The 11,997-nt window shown below is 37.6% G+C and overlaps 1 protein-coding gene across 5 annotated transcripts in view; it reads left to right on the forward strand.

Annotated features, from left to right (window-relative positions):
* Positions 1-11,997, forward strand: part of ATP7A (ATPase copper transporting alpha) — a 58,907-nt gene that overhangs the window by 42,410 nt on the left and 4,500 nt on the right. For all 5 annotated transcript variants that reach the window (XM_037909816.2, XM_043523165.1, XM_037909817.2 and 2 more), the window contains 16 exons: positions 791-952; positions 1,735-1,811; positions 2,026-2,251; positions 2,706-2,939; positions 3,435-3,526; positions 3,906-4,033; positions 4,225-4,379; positions 4,742-4,876; positions 6,277-6,471; positions 6,677-6,859; positions 7,218-7,431; positions 8,152-8,298; positions 8,704-8,846; positions 9,792-9,995; positions 10,771-10,888; positions 11,481-11,583. In XM_037909816.2, coding sequence (XP_037765744.1) covers positions 791-952; positions 1,735-1,811; positions 2,026-2,251; positions 2,706-2,939; positions 3,435-3,526; positions 3,906-4,033; positions 4,225-4,379; positions 4,742-4,876; positions 6,277-6,471; positions 6,677-6,859; positions 7,218-7,431; positions 8,152-8,298; positions 8,704-8,846; positions 9,792-9,995; positions 10,771-10,888; positions 11,481-11,583 — 2,516 coding nt within the window. The remainder of the gene's footprint in view (positions 1-790; positions 953-1,734; positions 1,812-2,025; positions 2,252-2,705; positions 2,940-3,434; positions 3,527-3,905; positions 4,034-4,224; positions 4,380-4,741; positions 4,877-6,276; positions 6,472-6,676; positions 6,860-7,217; positions 7,432-8,151; positions 8,299-8,703; positions 8,847-9,791; positions 9,996-10,770; positions 10,889-11,480; positions 11,584-11,997) is intronic.

Raw genomic sequence — 11,997 nt, forward strand, 5'->3', positions numbered from 1 at the left:
AGGGGGGAAAAGCTGTTTTTCCCCTCTAATCTTTTAATCTTTGTTAGAGTAATCTTAAAGATTGCTTTTACCAAAAATACGTAGACAGTTTTTAGCTGAAAATGTGACTTTCAAATAGAATATCTGCTTCTATAAGGTTAAATGTCAGTGGAAAGCTATGCACAGGTGGGTTAGAAACAAATGCAATAATACATGTCAAATAGCAACAAACCTCCCAAATATATGACAAATGTACCTTTTCCCAGTGTATTCAATCCATGCCTTTTATTGAAAGCTTGAAATATTAGCAAGGATGCAAAAAGCTGAAATGCTGACCTTTGTACCACCTCTTCAGTCTTTTTAAAAATTGTATATTGACTATAAATGGAAAAAGGTAGCATTCAGAATTTTTCAACCTTCTGTGAAGATGTGCAATTTATATGCCTCCACTAGAGGCTTTGTTATTGCAATTGATTTGGTAGGAAGTTGCTCATATACTGTGGTGATGGGCAGCAAAATAAAACCTAAAGATAGATAAATATTACAAACTATATGTGGATTTGCTAACCTACACATTATTCAAATATCAAGCCACAGTGCCACCTGCTGGTCAGATAGCTGTATATTCCAAAAGGTTTTTTTGTTTTTGTTATACCATCTAGGGATGCTATAACTCAGATAACAAAAGCACAGTTTATGGTTTCCTAATTCTTCTCAGATTCTCTATTTGTAATAGATGAAAAAGTATTCACTATTATTTTAAAAAATCAGTCTTTGGTTTTGATAACAGGCAAGAATTTGTGTTTAACAGGTGAGAGGAATGACATGTGCCTCATGTGTACATAAAATAGAATCCACCCTTATGAAGACTAAAGGTGTATTATACAGCTCAGTGGCTCTTGCAACCAACAAAGCACACATTAAATATGATCCTGAGATTGTTGGTCCTCGAGATATTATACAAACAGTAGAGGTAAGTGCTTACGTGGTATTAAACTGTTTCATTGGGCCACTGAAAATCTTATAGAATATCCAATGTGCTTCCCAGAGTTCTAAACCCTGGAATACAAGAACTCTTGGTATGTAATGGTTATGGAACAGAGGTATATCAACACCAAAATCCTGTCCCCTTTCTCTTCCACCCACTCTTCTCACCATCGGTGTAGAGAAGTCAACATAGAGAACAGGTGTTCTGGCAGTCAGGGAAACTCCATATGCCAGCAGAACAGTACTCCTTGGTGACTTTGTCCATGCCCTGCAAGGAAAGGCTGGAAGAGCATTTTAGAACAAGTTGAAGCCTAAGTCTGACAGCTATTTCTGAGATACCTTTTGACATAGAAAGTGAAAGAATGACCTTATAAATGTGCTAATGAAGCAAGCTGAATGCATGGCCTGCTCCACCAGATAACCTACAAATATCTCTATACAGCACAAGATGTCTTAAAAAAAGTAGAAATAAGTTTACATTGCCCGCATAAGTATGTTCCAATTGTCTGTGCCAGTGGGCAAATTCCTTTTTCTAGATGGCAGGGAATGGCTTTTGTGTACTGTAGAGCAGTTAACGTGTTCATGTATAAATTGTATAACTATAATATCACAGGTGATATTTACTTGCCTGGACAAAGAAATACAGTTGAAGGTGTTTTCTCCTTGTGCAGTATTGATGACTACCTGCAAATCAAGATGAAAGTGTATCTTTTGTGATATTAATCCTCTGTATGGTAAAATCAAATCCTTGCTACATTTCTCTTCTAGGATTTAGGTTTTGATACTTCTTTAGTCAAGAAGGACAGATCTGCTAGCCATCTAGACCACAAACAGGAAATAAGGCAGTAAGTATTACTCAGTCTGTTTTAAATTCTACTTAAATGTTCATTGATTCTTCTTTTAAAATTTGAGGCTGTTTTTGAACCAGTAGTGTAGTTTTCACAAATTACTTTGTTGGTCTCTACAGACATTGTAGCTAAAATGTTATCTGTGTCATGATTAATTATCTGTTACTTGCAAAACAAGTCAGATTTTCATAATTTTTTTCCCTTATCTAAGGTGGAAAAGATCTTTTCTTGTGAGTCTGGTTTTCTGCATTCCTGTAATGGTGCTGATGATTTACATGATGATTATGGACAGTCACTTCTCAGGTGTTCACCAGCATCGCAACATGAGCAAGGAGGAAATGGAGGCCCATCACTCTTCTATGTTCTTGGAGCGTCAGGTCCTGCCAGGATTGTCTGTAATGAATTTTCTGTCTTTTTTATTGTGTGTCCCTGTTCAGGTAAATAAAAACATGGTGCCTTTCAGTTTGCTGTCATTAGAAATTCACAAATAGAAATTGTCTTTTTATAATGGAACGTTAAAAAAATTAAGCACAAAAGATCACTTTGTGAATGCTTATTGAAACTGCTGTGGGGCCTGCTTTCATTGAAATCAGTGGGTATTTTGACTTCAGTGGGAGCAGGATTAGATCCATCATCTTCTATATTTTAGCATTGTATTTATTAGTCTTTTTTTAATTTGAGCTCCCTTGATTTGCAGTAGACTTGTTAAATGTTTGTTCTTCATATCAATTGAAATATTAATATTTAAACTTTTTTAACCTGAACTTTAAAAAAGGATGCACGGAAAAGAACTCTGCACCTCTCACTTTCAATAAAGTAGCTTTAGAGCAGTAATTTTTGCCTTTGTATTTTCAAATGAGTAAAGTACAGTTGTGGTTGTTGTTGTTACAGTTATTTGGGGGCTGGTACTTCTACATTCAAGCATACAAAGCACTGAAGCATAAAACTGCTAACATGGATGTGCTCATTGTTTTGGCAACCACCATTGCATTTGTCTACTCCTTCGTTATTCTTCTAGTTGCAATGGCTGAAAAAGCAAAAGTGAATCCTGTGACTTTCTTCGACACACCTCCTATGCTATTTGTGTTCATTGCATTGGGCCGGTGGTTAGAACATATGGCAAAGGTAAAGCAAAATAAAAGTACCTGCTCATGTGGTTGACATGAAATAAAATACTATAAAATGTTTGAGACAGGTTGCACTAGAAAGCATGAAAGATTAACTTTTTAGTGAGATACAGAGGCAATACTTAGCAAGCAAAATCGCAGCTTGTAAGAAAACAGAAGCAAGACTGAACTTTGTATTTTTATAAATATTTGGTGTAAAGTGTTACATCTACAACTTGCAGGAAATTACATGTGTGTAGTTATAGGGTGTGCATGTTTTAAAATGAAATCACATGGGAAAGTGTTATTCTGGCTGCTTATCATTTGTTCATGTTGCAAAACGATTTTCAGCAATTCTGAAAACTATTTAAAATGTCAAATTTATTTTTTCTAGTCAGTTTGCAAGAAGTGTTTGTTTTAAAGGGTGAATTGTATTGCATGTAGCTGTTTAGCCTGTGATTTATTTTTTTGTTGATAGCGTGATCAAAGGGAAATGTGTCAATTCATATTCTAGGGTAAAACATCGGAAGCCCTTTCAAGACTAATTTCACTACAAGCTACAGAAGCAACTCTCGTTAATCTAGGACCAGACAATATTCTTTTGAGGTATTTTGCTTTGTCCTTCCTTTCTTTTCTTTGTTTTTGAACTAATACTTTTACCTTGCTGAAGATGTGCACAACAAATAACTTGTTCAACTTAAGAGAATTTGCCAGATGTAACATTAAAATGTAATAAAATTGATACCATTCTGATATGCCATAGTGGAACCTTGCTAATTTGCGCTTTGAAATTGAACGAATTTTCTGAATTGGCAAGTACACAAATAATAAATAATAAAACAAGTATAAAGCATCACAAAATGCCCTTTGTCAATTAGCAATGTATGAATTGGTGAGATTCTGCTGTATATAATCCTGAAAAGTGCTTTTTGACTTGGTAACATCACTAACCATGTTTTATTACATGTACTATACTCCTTCTCAGTGAAGATCAGGTTGACGTTGAACTGGTTCAACGGGGTGATGTTGTCAAAGTAGTTCCAGGAGGCAAATTCCCAGTTGATGGCTATGTTATTGAAGGACAGTCTATGGTAGATGAGTCCCTCATCACAGGTAAGCTGTTTGCTTTTAAAAAAATTTAAAATATTTCTTTGCATCAAATACTTATGAACAAGGGAGATTAAAGTTCACTATTTTGCTTGTATGTTTTCTAATTGTATGTTAGGACTAGAGAGCAGTAGGAAAAATAACACTGTCAAAATCAGAATTTGCCAGCCTAATGTCTGCTGTTGGCCTTTATGTAGGTGAAGCAATGCCTGTGACTAAAAAACCTGGCAGTACAGTTATTGCAGGTTCTATTAATCAGAATGGGTCACTGCTGATCTCTGCAACTCACGTCGGAGCTGATACAACTCTCTCTCAGATTGTCAAACTTGTGGAGGAGGCACAAACCTCAAAGGTACTTTTTCTGAATAGTGGCATTCATTTAAACTATTAGTTTCTGCCTCTTCATTTAGGCCTCTATTCAGCAAATCGCATAAAGCTTAGAGTCTTTTAAACCTCAGTATAACTCTTAAAATCAAGACACCAAGCAATGTCGACATATCAATCAGAGAAACTTTGAACTCAAAACTTCAAAGTTCTGAGTCTCTTAATTCTCTAAAGTCATGTCAAAATGTCAAAACTATTGAGAGACTATCTAGGTTTTATGAGAAGTATATGTTGAATATGCTGAGATACTCTGTTTACACTAGTGCTTAAAAGCATGGAAGAGAGTATCATGTGATTAGAATTTATGTTTTTGTATTTTCTCTCCCGTAGGCTCCAATCCAGCAATTTGCAGACAAACTTAGTGGCTATTTTGTTCCTTTTATTGTGGCTGTCTCTGTGGTTACCCTTTTTGCTTGGATTGTAATTGGATTTGTCAATTTTGAAGTTGTGGAAATATATTTTCATGTAAGTGACTATTTTAAATCACTTTCTTAAATGTTATTAAATAATAGGAGTAGTAGAAGTCTGTTTGACTGCAACAGTTCCATCCTAGAATATCCTCACAGTCATTTGTCTAGTATGTTGTTCACATGCTGCAATGTATTTCTATATTTTTGCTTATGAAAGGAAAACTGCAAAGTCATATAGCACATGATAGTTAAGTAAGTCTTTACAAAATATTTAAAACTACTTGGAAAGCAGCTATCTTAGCCCTGGTCTACACTGTGTGGGGGGGGTCAACCTAAGATATGCAACTTCAGCTATGCAAATAGCGTAGCTGAAGTCGGCGTATCTTAAGTTAACTTACCTGGCCGTGAGGATGGCAGTGAGTCGACCACTGCCACTCCCCCGTCGACTCCGCCTCTCACGAGCTGGAGTTCTGGAGTCCAAGGGGAGCACGTTTGGGGATCGATTTATCACGTCTAGACGAGACGTGATAAATCTATCCCCGATAGATCGATCGCTACCCGCCGATCCCGCAGGTCGTGAAGGCCTGCCCTTATTAGTACTACTTAGCAATGGCTCTGTCTGATACAAATTAGGACTGAAAGTGTCAGCTTCTCTACTAAAAAGACTCAGAAATGGGAACTTTATTTTGAAAAAGTATCGAACTTACAAACCTGAAAGAGTTCAATGATTAACAAAAATATCTTGTTTTTAAAAATATTTTAATTGGTTAACTTAATTATTAAACTAATTATTAACTTTTTAAAACAAACAAAGCAATAACTTGACATTACAAAAACCTTGAACCTTCCAAATTTCCTTTCCTTTGGGAAAGATGATCTCTTCAATATAGGTCCCAGTTCTGCATCAGGATTTGCTGGCACAGCCCCATGGAGAATCCAGCTTGAAATCAATAGACTTTACACGCTGGTGGATCTCAGTATAGGACTGGGGCCCTAATTTGCACCATCAGACAGTTAAGATGGCAGTTTCTTGCTTGATTATTTTTTCTGACAGAGGATGCAGATGAAGAGTCTAGTGGAGAATATTTATAGGCCATTAATCACCATATGTAGTGATTAGAGTATTGTTTATTATGGTACAGTTTAAGGGAGTCTCATGGCTTATATTCTTTAGTTTGAGAAAATAAATAGAATGAGGCAGGTGTCTTATGGGTAAAATATAGCATGTGATATGTATATGCAATATAGGACAGAATAAGGTTGCGTGGGCAATCAGAATTCTGGTACTTACTAACTTTCGAGTGCTTTATTTTTCAACTTTAACATTCTTCAAACATAGATTTTTTTTTTTTATGTAATTACAAATATGCCTTTGTGACTAAGAAAATGTATAGTTGACTACATGGTTTACAGTGTTCCTTACTCTATTACTAAAATGTGTTTCTGTGTCCACAGGGTTACAATAAAAGCATTTCCAAAACCGAAGTAGTAATCCGCTTTGCTTTTCAAGCCGCCATCACAGTTTTGTGCATTGCCTGTCCTTGTTCATTGGGATTAGCAACCCCAACAGCTGTGATGGTGGGTACTGGGGTAGGAGCTCAGAATGGCATATTGATCAAAGGTGGAGAACCACTAGAGATGGCTCATAAGGTAAAAAATGCTATTTATTTTTCCAAGGCTTTAATTTATAGTAGGACTCTACATGCCAGTATTCTGCATTTGTTTCCAAACACAGAAGTTATCACTGCATGTTGTCTGTAAGTGGCTAGGTAGTAACTTTGGACAGTAACTTTGCTTCTGAATGATTCTGCAGTAAGACCTTTATGCAACAATGCAGTTTTCTGTTTTGCTGCAGGTAAAGGTGGTCGTATTTGATAAAACAGGAACCATTACCCATGGAACTCCAGTAGTGATGCAGGTGAAGATTCTAGTGGAGGATAACCAGATGCCACGTAATAAGATTTTGGCAATAGTTGGGACTGCCGAAAGTAACAGTGAGCACCCTCTGGGGACAGCAATAACAAAATACTGCAAGAAGGTATGGTACTAAGATTCTTTTAGATGGGCAGAATATTTTGCAGTGATAGAGATCCTCTCCTATAGAGCTTTGTCTCAATATTGTGTGTGCGTCTGTGAATAACCTTGCACTGACTAGAAAGTGGTTGGCTTATTGAAGTGGCCTTTTACTTGGAGAGTTCTGAAAGTTGAAAATGATGAAGGCATGAGAGTGATTTGGTACTGTTTACGCTGGAGCCTGACACTTAAACTTGTGTTTTGATGATTGCATTTTATCTGCTCGTGTTCTAGATTTGGGTTTGGGTGTAATTTACTGTCAGCACTCTTATAAATGCAACTGGTTCTGTATTTTTCAGAAAATGTTTGACCTTTTCTCTTAGGAACTGAACTCAGAAACCCTTGGAACCTGTACAGATTTTCAGGTAGTAGCAGGCTGTGGCATTAGCTGTAAAGTCACCAATATTGAAGCATTGCTGTACAGGAGGAATGAGAAGGTTGAAGAAAATAATATTAAGAATATGACACTCATAAGAGTTGATGAGAACATTGAGGAGTCAATGCAACCTGCCTTGATTATTGATGCCCAATTGCCAAGTAAGCTGACACATGCATGTAAAATAAAATTTGTGCCAAGAATGATGATCTGGTTTTGTCTGACTTTTGTTGAGGATGCTGGGGGAAGAGGCTGCCATGGGTCACTAACCTTTCCCCTCTGGAGAACTGGGTCTGCAACCTCCTAGAGGTACAAAGGAGTTGCTCTTTACTTAATTTAATAGCTGTGTATTTTATTCATCTGTGGAATGGGGTCATGGATGCTTCCATATCTCTAAGGAACGTGGGCTAAAAGGAGCTCTATTAAAATGGGACACAGAGATTTTAAAGTTCTGTGGTAAAGGTAATTCTTGTCAGAGCTGGAAATAGAACATGGGAGTCTGCTCCCACTGCCCTTCTCTGTTCTCTTTAAAACTGTGCTTCTTCCCAGATGATTACTACCCAAAATCTTCATGTAACTTACGCTCTTGACCAGTCTTTGCTCAAAAGAGGCTCAGCTCATGGCTTTCATGTGTATTAGTTGTCCCATGTTACAACTGTAGGTCCAAGTAAATGCTATCAGCCTCCTATTGCAGAACAGTTAATTCATTTACTTATCAAAAAAACAGGAAAAAAAACGTTTGTAAGAAGAAAACAGTTCCTAAGCATTATTTAGATTTTGGGTAATGATGCTACTAATCTGTCTGAGCACCCATGTGAACTCCTGTCCGGATTAACTTAAATGTATCCACATGATTGTAGGATTGTATTTTCTTCCTTCAGCTACTTTGAATCATCAAAAGTATTCTGTTCTCATTGGAAACCGGGAATGGATGAATAGAAATGGCCTCCTTCTTAAAAGCGATATTGATAATGCCTTGATTGAACACGAATGTAGAGGTTGCACTGCAGTCCTTGTAGCTGTTGACGGTAAGATTGTTGTCCCTTTTCTGTGTTATTGGATTTGACTTGTGAGCATTTAAATAGAAAGTGATGAGGGAAACAATTGACCCTGAAACTATAATCTGGATTATCATTATTAATAATAATAATAATAATTAATAATACCTTGCTCTTGTATAGAATCATGTGACCACAAATGAGTCTCTGGCTTTCAACTTTTTGTAACGTTTTGAAAGATAGAGCCTTGTCCATTTCTCCTTTACTGCACGGATGTTTGGGCACACTACAAGGACTTTTAAGGGTTAGGAGACTAATAAAGAAGGAGAGAGGATCCTTTGGGCTCTGAGAGGGTCTTCTAGGACCCACTGCCTGCTAAAGGTGGGGAAAAGAACCTTAATAGGAACACGTTCATTTTCATGCTGTCTGTATTAGGAGTGCTGTGTGGCTTGATAGCTATTGCTGATACAGTGAAACCTGAAGCTGAATTGGCAGTCCACATTTTGAAGACTATGGGTTTAGAAGTTGTTCTAATGACTGGAGACAACAGTAAAACAGCGAGATATATTGCCTCTGAGGTAAATTGCTGAATATCTAATTGACTTACAATTTTCTTCATGGTATTCTCCCTACCCCCGCCCCCCCAATGAACTCTGTTATGCTCTACTCCAAGGGGAGGGAATATCTCATTTCATGTTTTAGTGTGTCGTCGTCCCAACCTCCCCCTCTCCCCCCCCCGCTCATACATAGCAAAATTGGTTGAAGGTGAAAAGTGCCAACAGTGTAAAAAAAAATCCAAGATGTTAGTAACTAGTACAGAAACACTTGTAGGTTTTTTGTAAGCAGCTATAACTCTGACTTCAGTGTACTGCACTTCTTACATCAGATTTGGACCAAGACTTTTATCCTGATGTCCCTTTTAACCCTCATAGTGCATAATAAAATGAGTTTATTATTGAATGATCCTCAAGCAATTATCTATGTAAGTATCTCTACTTAATTAGCTGGCATGAAAATACATTGATCATTGGAGAAAGATTACTCTTCTTGAAGATTACTCTTCTAGATCTCCTTGGTTTCTTTGAGTTGTTGTAGCAATTAGTGTCTTCTCAGCAGTCTGTAAATTCTCTGCTAAAAAGGTGAATTAGGAGTGTTTCCTGCTTTATATCTTCCTATTAACTTTTTAAATTTCAGCTTTTTTAATAGAATTGGTCTCCCTTTGCTAATCCAGTAATCACAATTACTACTTTTCTTGCTAATATCAAGTCACATCCCTAAAATAGACTAGGCTCTCCCTTGTGCCAGTGACCTCATTGGGGAAATGATAAAATAGTGTGGCAGTGGGGAGGGAAGTCTCCAGTGTGGTATGTTACTTAAAGTGAAATTGGATTGTATTTGGTTCACTCAGAGGGATACTGTCTGCTCCTCACCAGAGAGAATAGAAAGCATATAAATTCAGAGACAGAGTCTTGGACAGGATATAGAAGAGTTGTAATATGGTTTTATTCTTTCTCTTCCTTTAGGTTGGTATCACCAAAGTGTTTGCTGAGGTTCTTCCTTCGCACAAGGTAGCCAAAGTGAAACAGTTACAAGAGGATGGCAAGCGGGTAGCAATGGTGGGAGATGGTATCAATGATTCCCCCGCTCTTGCCATGGCTAATGTTGGAATTGCAATTGGCACAGGCACTGATGTAGCCATTGAGGCAGCAGATGTGGTTTTAATTAGGGTGAGTAATGGAACTAAGCTTGTTTCGTTAAAGAAAAATGGGTGGGGCATGCCAGAGGCAGTGAAGTGAAAGCTGTTGTTTGGGACCTGTGCTCAGTCCCTCACTCCAACACTGGCCTGACTGGGACAACTGCAGAGATGATGTGCTCCATCCCTACAGACCAATGGAATTGGAGCAGGGAGGAAACTATCTTTCTCTGACTCCTAAAGGTGTGATGTTCATTGGCTCTGGAAGGAAGCTGCAGCCAGCTTTCTTTTGCTGGATGTATTGTGGCAACAGTGCCAAGTTTGAGGATGGGTAAAGAAGGGGGAATGAGGGTGACCTTTGGGGAAGGAATGGAACATTGAAAATTAAACTTTATTTTGGTAGGACGCTATAACACCTAGATCACACCTAGAACATCTGTTGATCACATCTTCCTGCGTGCTAAGTTGCACTTAAGAATGAATTTTCACAGCCTGGTTATAAATGCCTGAAAAACAGAGTTTGATAGGAACCCTGACAAATGACTGTATCAACACTAACGTTGCTGTAAACATATTATTTATTTGTTTTGCATCAGTGCCCAGGGACTCCAAACACTTATTGTGCTGGGCACTGTACAAACATAAAATAGAGGAAGGACTGACAATCTAAAAACACCTACTAGAGAGACACTTGCATCTTTTAGAAATGCTCAGTGCACAGTATTTAGCTTTGAAAACAGTAATATGATAACATTTCATATGTGACATTAGTTTTCTTTGACTTTTCCTATAAACACTTTAATTTGCAGAACGATTTGTTGGATGTGGTGGCAAGTATAGATTTATCAAGGAAGACCGTCAGAACAATCCGGTTCAACTTTGTCTTTGCTCTAATTTATAATCTCGTGGGAATTCCTGTTGCTGCTGGTACGTGAGTGTTCTGTTGTAGTACTGACATTGTGCTTTATTAATAGATGATTGCAGTGGGGTTTTTTTTCCATAAAATGGTACCCATCGTTCTTGTCTGTGAGTGATTATCAATACAAGTTCTTTACCTTTAAAGAGATGGTGGTGGAGTAACAGGGAGCTATCCCCTATTATGATTAATATAGAGATGGTCTGTGCATCGACATATATTTAAGAGAAACGTTTTGTTGAATGAGGCGTGAAAACCCATGGTTTTGACTTCATGAAGAGAACCATTTACTGCAGGGAAAATAAGCTATGCCTACACTTGAACTTTCTGTTGTATTTTAACACATGCTAGATAACCCATTTTAGCTAATACAGCTGTAAATTTTAGTATAGAAATGACAAAATGATTATTCCTACCTGTGTTTCTGTTTTGCATACACTAGAACTTAGTCATGTTTGTTAATGTTAAAATGCAACTAAAACTTCATGTATAGTCATCCATAGGGACACTTGCTTGGTTGTATACAGTGCATTAAAGGTACTGTATAAGGAATATTCTATTCTTATATGGTTTTTCTGGAATCAGTGCTGGTTTCTTTCCTAGGTGTCTTTCTGCCATTTGGTATCGTTTTGCAGCCATGGATGGGCTCTGCTGCAATGGCTGCCTCTTCTGTTTCCGTTGTGTGTTCTTCTCTGTTGCTAAAGCTGTAAGTGAAAAATTCTGTATTTATTTTGATTTGCAATCATAGTTCTCTTAGTTTAGAGGCAGAGGGGTCTAGTGAACTGAGCACAGGATGAAGAGTTAGAGATTCTTAAACTCTAATCCTAATTCTGGAATTCAGGCAAGTCCATCTTTAGTAGTGGCTGTCTTCAGGATGGTCACCTTCTCAATACAGTTCCTTCTTGCTTTCTTTTTTGTCCGTTTTGCTTCATCGGTGTAGCCAGTTGATCCAAAATATGTCAGGCAGTTTTGTTAAACATGTGAGTTTGAACTGCAACCGCGCCAGGTGTACATGATGGGAGCTATAAAAATCAGTAGTGCACTTAGTATGTAATAACTCTTGTCACTGAAAATCTGTGGGAAGTTTTGTTGCCATGCTGGCTTTTCTACAGATTCTGTG

This window comes from Chelonia mydas, chromosome 9, assembly GCF_015237465.2.
Source record: "Chelonia mydas isolate rCheMyd1 chromosome 9, rCheMyd1.pri.v2, whole genome shotgun sequence".
Taxonomy (NCBI): domain Eukaryota; kingdom Metazoa; phylum Chordata; order Testudines; family Cheloniidae; genus Chelonia; species Chelonia mydas.